Source organism: Nicotiana tomentosiformis, chromosome 11 (assembly GCF_000390325.3).
Source record: "Nicotiana tomentosiformis chromosome 11, ASM39032v3, whole genome shotgun sequence".
Lineage (NCBI taxonomy): Eukaryota > Viridiplantae > Streptophyta > Magnoliopsida > Solanales > Solanaceae > Nicotiana > Nicotiana tomentosiformis.
Window position 1 is genome coordinate 100,727,921 of NC_090822.1, and position 8,889 is coordinate 100,736,809.

The 8,889-nt window shown below is 32.9% G+C and overlaps 1 protein-coding gene across 1 annotated transcript; it reads right to left on the reverse strand.

The window, feature by feature from the left end:
* Window positions 1-7,472: 7,472 nt before the first annotated feature.
* On the reverse strand, window positions 7,473-8,677 carry LOC104109532 (F-box protein At2g27310). Its single transcript, XM_009618863.4, has one exon. The coding sequence runs from the start codon at window positions 8,611-8,613 to the stop codon at window positions 7,555-7,557; it is 1,059 nt and encodes a 352-aa protein (XP_009617158.1). The 5' UTR covers window positions 8,614-8,677; the 3' UTR covers window positions 7,473-7,554.
* Window positions 8,678-8,889: the final 212 nt, after the last annotated feature.

The following is an 8,889-nucleotide window of genomic DNA, read 5'->3' on the forward strand; positions in this document are numbered from 1 at the left end:
GCTCTGATACCAACTGTCACGACGCAAAATTTTCACCTTCGGACCGTGATGGCGCCTAACATTTCACTTGCTAGGCAAGCCAACGTTAGAATAATATTAATCAATTTTTAAATAATTTTTAAATTATTAATAATCAAAGAAATAAATGCGGAGGCAAAGTTTGAAATATAGTGAATAATCTATAAAACAACGGTGTCTAAATACCATCCCAGAATTTGTGTCACAAGTGCACGAGCTTCTAGAATAAATACAAATAAAGGTATGAATAAAATAAAGCTGTCTGGAAATAAACACGCAGCTAAAGTAAAATAGACGGGGACTTCAGAACTGCGGACGCCATGCAGTTATACCTCAAGTCTCCTCTGGTAGCTGAAATCCGAGCAAGTCTATGGTACGCCGCTGGGACCAACTCCAAAATCTGCACAAAAAGTGCAGAGTGTAGTATGAGTACAACCGACCCCATGTACTGGTAAGTTCTGAGCCTAACCTCGACGAAGTAGTGACGAGGCTAAGGCGAGTCACTTACATTACTTGTATGCAATATTAGTAACAACAATAATAATAGAAATAAATCAGGTAATTCATTTATAATAATTGAAGTCAACTCAACGGTTATAACCAATTATCATTTCCATCAATTCTGTTGCAGCGTGCAACCCGCTCTCACAATATATTCACATTCAATTCTGTTGCTGCGTGCAACCCGCTCTCACAATATATTCACATTCGGTTCTGTCGCGGCGTGCAACCCGCTCCTCCAATATATTCATTTTTAATCAAGTCTGTTGCGGTGTGCAACCCGATCCACCAATATATATATATATGTATGTCGACTTTTAAATAAGTCTGTTGCGGCGTGCAACCCGATCCTCCAATATTAACTTTTAATAAGTCTGTTGCGACGTGCAACCCGATCCTTCAATATGGACTTTTAATAAGTCTGTTGCGGCGTGCAACCCGATCCGCCAATATGGAATTTTTAATAAGTCTGTTGCGGCGTGCAACCCGATCCTCCAATATATTCATTTCAATCAATTCCGTTGCGGCGTGCAACCCGCTACTCCAGTATATTCATTTACCAATTCTTATAGAAATAATTTCTCCAATAAATGCAACAATTAATATGAAATTATAAGACAACAAGCATACAATAATTATGATTTAATCATGAAACAGACAATGTCAAATAGCAAATTATTATAGAAATCAGGGCGAAAATAGGCAGTTTAATATTTAATATGCCAAATGTAAAATAACAATTAAGATACATAATTCAAGTAGCATGTAACAATTAATGCAGGAATTCAAGAATTAATATTTGGCAAAGAATATAAGAGAAATAATTATTATAATAATTAATTCATGATTTAAAATAATTTATGATTTTTCAAGTAATTATGCAAACAATTAATTTGACGACGTATAGACACTCGTCACCTCGCCTATACGTCATTCACATGCATTTCACATAACAAATAATTTAAGGGTTCTATTCCCTCAAGTCAAGGTTAACCACGATACTTACCTCGCTTTGTAAATTCCAATCAATTGCTCGACTACAGCTTTTCCTTTTGAATTTGTCTCCAAAAGCTTCAAATATATTCACAAACAATTCGATATACTCAATACGAATCATATGAATTAATTTCATATGAATTTACAAATTTTTCGGATAAAAATCCGAAATTCATTAAAATATTCGGCAGTGGGACCCACATCTCTAATTCCAAAAAAACTTACGAAATCCGAACACCCATTCCGAGACGAGTCCAACCATACAAAAGTTATCCAATTCCGATGTCAAATGGACTTTCAAATCTTAAATTTTCGTTTTAGGAAGATTTTATAAAAATCTAATTTTTCTTCCAAATTTCACGGATTCATGATATAAATGAATATGGAATCATGAAATATAATTAATATAGAATAAGGAACACTTATCCCCCCAATGTTTTCCCGTAAAAATTGCCCAAAAATCGCCTTACCCGAGCTCAAAAATGAAAAAGAGTTGAAAATGGATCGAAACCCCATTTCCAGAACTTAAGTTCTGTTTCTGGGATTTTTACCCTTCGCGAACGCGGTCAGCGCCTCGCGTTCGCGAAGCGCAAATTCCTACTGCCCAATTTTACTCTTCACGAACGCGAAGCTTGCCTGGCTTGGCCTTCGCAAACGCGAGATGCTCTTCGCGAACGCGAAGGTAATTGTCATTGCCAGCCCCTTTCCCTTCGCGAACGCGAGGCTTCGATCGTGAACGCGAAGCTTCGCACCTCAAGCCTTCGCGAACGTGTTCTCTATGTCGCGAAGGCGAAGCACAAAATGTTCCAGCCCCAATTTGCTCTTCGCGAACGCGAGACTCCCCTCGCGAACGCGAAGAAGGAAACCAGAAGCAGGTTTCTGCAGTTTCCTCAAGTCAAAAAATGATCCGTTAACCACCCGAAACCAACCCGAGCCCTCGGGGCTCCAAACCAAACATGCACACAAGTCCTAAAACATCATACGAACTTGCTCGCATGATCAAATCGCCAAAATAACACCAAGAACTAAGAATCAGACACCAATTCAAAAGAAATTTTCAAGAAAACTTTAAAACTTATATTTTTACAACCGGACGTCCGAATCACGACAAATCAACTCCGATTCTCACCAAATTTAGCAGACAAGTCATAAATATTATAGTGGACCTATACCGGGCGCCGAAACCAAAATACGGACCCAAGGTTAATAAATCCAACATCAGTAATTTCTTAAAATTCATTAAGCTTTCAAACTTTTAATTTTTCATCAAAATTCCATATCTCGGGTTAGGGACCTCGGAATTCGATTTCGGGCATACGCCCAGGTCCCAAATCACGATACGGACCTACCGGAATTATCAAAATACTGATCCGGGTCTATTTGCTCAAAATGTTAACCAAAGTCAACTTAGTTGAGTTTTAAAGCTCTATTTCATATTTTAATCTATTTTTCATATAAAAACTTTTCGGAAAATTGTACAGACTGTGCACGCAAGTCGAGGAATAATAAATGGTTCTTTTCAAGGTCTTAGTAACAAACTATTTTTTCCGGAGCTCTTAATAACTTTTGTACTACAATATCTTTTGTCACACCATTCATATGGTAAATGTCTCCTTCACAGAGAAAATTATATCATAATAAATTGTCGTGGTCAAAATCATCATAAGCAAAATCATTTCTTGTTTTAATTTTGCCTATAATAACCTTTTATAAGGCATAACAAATTATTATTATTTTTTGGCGTATCACATGTACGCGATCAATGACATATTCATGTAACCACATAATAATATTTATTCTCTTTATTTCATTCAAACCTTCCTTAGAAGTGGATTGTGTGGTATTCATCTAATCATGCATTGCATGTCTTTATTCATTACTTTTATCACATATCGCCACATTCACCTTTAGGAATGGGTCTGCATTCTCAATGCTTATCACAAGTCACATTCTCTTCAAGGAATGGATCATAATCAGCGGCGTGCTTTATTATTTTTCATACCAATTTGATGGTAAACATTGCCTTCACATTTTGAAGGACTATTTTGAGAACCCTTATTGTTCTCCTTTTATAATCATAGTGATTATTATTATTAGTTTGATCTTTGGAACGCCCATGTTCATTGTTCAACTACTTGTCTTCATTTAGACTTATTATGCGTTGCTACCACATTCACTTCAAGAATGGAACAAATCAAGCGGGACAATATTCATGTCTTTTCATGAAAAATATATTATTTCTCTTTAGTTATCATTATATCATCAATATGGTATAGTGGGACTCAAACCCATGTCTTACCAATATAAAGGCATGTTAGGCCATAATGAATTGAGACTCAAACCCAACTCTTATCATCATGGAGCATCAGGACTTGATCCTGATGTCTTACCCTCATGGTGCATTGCGACTTGAACTCATTGAAGTTGATATCATTAATAGCAAAGGACAAAAATAATTTCAAATACGAAAGAAATGCTTACCTCTTGAGTTAAACTCCTCATAATGTCATTTGGATATAATTCTCAACAATAGACTTTCGTTTACTCAAATTATCTAAGTAATTAGTGTCAAACACATATATGAAAATATAAAATAATATTAAAAATTCACATGTGGTCTTTGCTGCAATAAGCTTACTTCAAGATGAAAGTGATATGACCAGAACATTAAGGAAAAATTATGTATCAAACAGAATAATAGTACTACTAGTTACCATGCACTTTTGTGAAAACTAAGTATTATGCTCTCTAGAAAAATAAAAAGATATAGCAGAACCTTTAAGTCTATCAGGGAATCAAAAAAATAGTGGACAAATCTATGTCTAATATCTACTACTATATGTTTTTCATATAGAAATGATTCAACATGTTAATTTGATAAGAACTATCATCAATGAAAAATTTGGTGTAGTACATACTTCTTGTACTAATATTTTATCTTATCAAAATAAAATAGTTACGAATATTATTATTATTATATTATTATATTTGACAGTAAACTAATGTATAATCATTATACAAGGCATACTAAAATTGTATTATAAGGTAAAACCATAAGCATACATAATAAAGTGTAATTTTAATTTTGTAGATTATTTAGTATATCGCATGCCACCTATTATTTAGCTCATGAAAATTTAACAAAGTGACATCCTTAGCAGCCAAATAAATACTGATTTTCTAATAACCAGATCATTGCTTATTCTAAATAGTGGTACAAACTTATCCTGTTTAAAGCTCGGATTTGTTGCTGTAGCAGAAAGACGTGTCTGTAACACTACATACCTTTCTGGATAATTTTGACAATAGATCATCGAGATATACCTTACCAGAAGTAGAATTCAACCTTGAGGTTAGAGACTTCATGCTGATAACGTGTTATAAAATATAGTTCAAAGTAACAATATAGAATAAGGAAAAATAAGCTAAGAGATATAGAGAGAAAGAGAGGAGAGATTCTTATTTCTTCTTCAATTATGTGTATTTTCCTATCTATTACAAGGCCTTTATATAGGCATGAAAAGTGAAGAAAAATATGTCATTGAATATGTCATTAAGCATAGAAATATGTTATTGAATATGTCATTAAGCATTTGAGAAGATCATGGAAGAAGAGTAGACATCCACCATAATTTGATTTTTTTTATAACAATTTTTAATTTCTGAAAAATAATGGTATAAGTACCCTGTTTCGAGAATAAAAAATAAAATAAAAATTAATGTGAGGACGCAACAATTAAGTCACATGCAATAATTTGAGAACGCGGCAATTAAGCACATGCAAGGAAGTAAGGGGATTTAATTGAATTTCCTTCATTAGAAAGTTATTTCGCCTAATTAGGATTAAGCAAAAAAAAGTTATACATATGTAAAACTTTTAATTCCCTTAACATATAAAAAATATAGATTCAAATCTTTAGTGTAACCTTCTTCTTTTCTTTTTTTTTAATATCCTTGTCAGAATTCCTAATTTCGTTACTGACTATTGCAATTATTAGCCTTTCAAGTTATGGCAAGAGTTTAAGTCCCCCTTTGGTCATATATTTTGTCAATTTTTTTATAAAAAAAAATTGGCAAAACATGTTTATTTATAGATTTTATTCATGTTTTGACAGATTTTGAAAACAAAATTTCTAAATCCCAAAACTAGCTATAGACCTGTTTTTGGCCCAAAATATTACTGTTTGATTTTTTAACAATTATGAAAATTACTCCAAACTTTTGTATTTTATAAAAATAAAAAAAAATAAAAAACTCACCATCTATTATGACCCAATTAATCCACCAGCTAATTACTATCATTTTCTTTTGAACTGATGGATCTTGTAATAAGATTGTAATTTGACAAATTATAGGCTAATAATTATGTTATTAGCAGTTGATATTAAAATATCATATTATGACTTCAGGATAGTGTATTATGTAGTTCATTATAAAAATGATAATTTTGTGCCAAACTTATTTATGTTCAGGACTATGATTTGTGATAATGATAATGAATGGCATCGATGAAGGTTTTGTATATACATGATTAGAAAGTTTGTTTGTTTGGTATTGTTGAATATTTTTGATAGTTTCTAGAACTTATGGGTATAAGTTACATTTCATGTTTTTTTTCAAAAAAAAAAAAAGTGAAATATGTTTTGAATAACTATGACCACACATATTTTCATCTTTAAACCAAACTTTACTCAAATCGAATTTTTTAAAACAAATTTAAAAATTTATGACCAAACACTAGCTAAATCTCATCGAATATTACTCTTACTTTTGATTAATGATAATGTTAAAACTTTGAGATATGGAAAGCCATGACAAATATATAGACCAATAATTGGGGCCTGTTTTGTTTGTACAGTTTTGTTTTGTTGAATTGGTTTAAGGTTGATAGTAAATTTCTTTTCTTATTAAGTTTATCACATCAGATAATTATCAGTATCCAAGTTAAACGCGAAATGTTCAAATAAAAGTGATTAATTTTTAAAAATTAAACAATCACAGTCATATTTATACTCAAATTATCAAAATAAAATATCAAGGCACTTACCAAAACTAAACAAACCATTAAATATATATAAAGAAGTCAAATAACGTTAGGTAACATATTGTCTTTTTCAAAGGACTTTTGATTGGGTTATGGTGCCAACCAGTCTCACCAAATAAGGAAGGCTTAGTACAAGATAATGCAATAGTTGGTAAAGAAACACAAACATCGTAAATTATCACATTATAATTAATTATTGAATAGCTTAATCGAAAACTCACGAATTGATGCATCGTTGTGTTATATATATCCTTGCACTTATTTATCAAGCTAAATAGAATTAGGTTTGGCTTCTAATCAAAATTTAATGATTGAAAAATCACTTTTTCAAAACATTAGCACACAAAGGTGTGATCTAATTACATCTCCAACAAGCTTTTCTATGACTATAGTTAATGAAGTTTCTAGGGATTGTGATATTCCCAATCGGAGAAGCCGGGATTTGAACATTAAGGGTTCGTGATTTAAATCTTTTTAGTTACTGAATTCTAGATTAATAATTTGTACATATTTATTAAATTTCTTAAGACAAATATATGGTTTGGACCAAAGCTACTGATTCGACTTAACAATAGGTTCTACTCTCCCTCCGCCTCTATTCCCAATTGGTTTGTAATTGAAACTCGGGATTTCTTTACATTATGAATAAAATGCAAAGTTTCGATGAAAAAAAAAATATGTAATTTAGTCGTCAATAAAATGATATAAAAATCATAAAATATTATATTAGAGTTCAGACCCAATAAACACACAAAACAATGGTGGGTGCAATGAGTCACGATATATAAAAAAAATAACATCTCTATTTGTTTATTGATTAAGGATTAATAACAATATTGAATTAATTATGCCTTAATAGAAGATTTTCATGCTATGATTCATTATGTATCAATGAATAAAGAAAAAACAAATGTTACAATAAGATTGTAATTTTCGCTCTTTATTCAGAAAAAATTAATATAATAACTTTAAATTCTCATTCTTTTTTCCTATTTCTAACTAAAATAACTACCATTACTTCTTGAACCTAACACAATCAAAGTCCAAAAAGAAATAAAAATTGTAATCCCACTAAATATACACACCATATCTAATCTTTTTTCTCTCCTTTGTTTCCTTTCCCTCCATAATTTCCTTAATTCCAAAAATTTCTCATACCTTTCTTTTTCTTCTCCTCCTTTTCCCTTCTTCCTTCCTCCTTCCATAGCCTCTTGTACAATTACCAAACTATCCTTCCCACATAAAACTTTCCCATCCATGTCCTCTACTTGCATGCTCACTTCCCTCACGTGCAACTCACCTCCTTCCTTCCCTTCGCACGTGACTACTATTCCACACTGCACCAACCCTCCTCCGTCGCCGGCGTCGGCGCCAGAAGCCATCACCGTCGAATACCGAACCTTCAATTCTCCGGTTAACCAATGTCGCCGGACGGATACCGGCTGCAAACTCGACATATTCACAGCTCGATTTTTCTTTGGATCAATTAAAATCCAGCTCAATTTCATATTCTCCTGTAAACGTAATTTGCAAGTTCCGTCATCGCTGTCGAATTTTACCGGCGTCGTTATCGTCTCTTTATGACCCAAAAGGTCAACTCTAAGCGGCGAACTCATAAACCAATTACTTTTCGTCTCTGTTTTCACTACTTTTGAGTATAATAAATTTTCCTCAAAGTGAATATCAACAGCTGATATCAACTCCGGTGTTAAAAAATTTCGGTATTCGGTACCACATATATTAGTATTATTATGGTGGAGGATGGCGGGAAAGGAGTCGGAGAAAAATGACCGGTGACCGGAGGGGAAGGTGGAGATGGCGTTTTGGACTAGAGGGTTAGAGGTAGATGGCCAATAAGAGTTGCAAATATTTTTCCAGAGAATATCATCGGAACAGAGATTTTTAAGTTGTGAAGAAGCGAAACTGGTGGAAATAAGAGTTGGGCCGTCGAGTTTGGTTAAGATTAGGGTTTGTATGATGTCGGGATGGACGGCAGTGATCGCCGTCCTTCCACCGTCGTCAGCCGTGGTGGTGGTGGTGGAACAAGATGACATGAGAATATGTTAACTAACTGTATAATATTTTGCTTTTGTTGTAGTGAAAAATAATGCAAGATTTTGGAGTTTGAATGGAGGTTTTATATAGGGGTTATGACAAGGCTTTAATCGTGTATTTATTTAATAAAAGAAGAAAACAAAATGAGTAGTCAAAACCGGCATCTTAACACGTATAAAGGTCTTTATCCATTTATTTTCCACAAAAGTGTTATAAATATCTACGTGTGAACTATTTGGCATATGGAAATTATTAAAAATATTTTAAATGCGCAA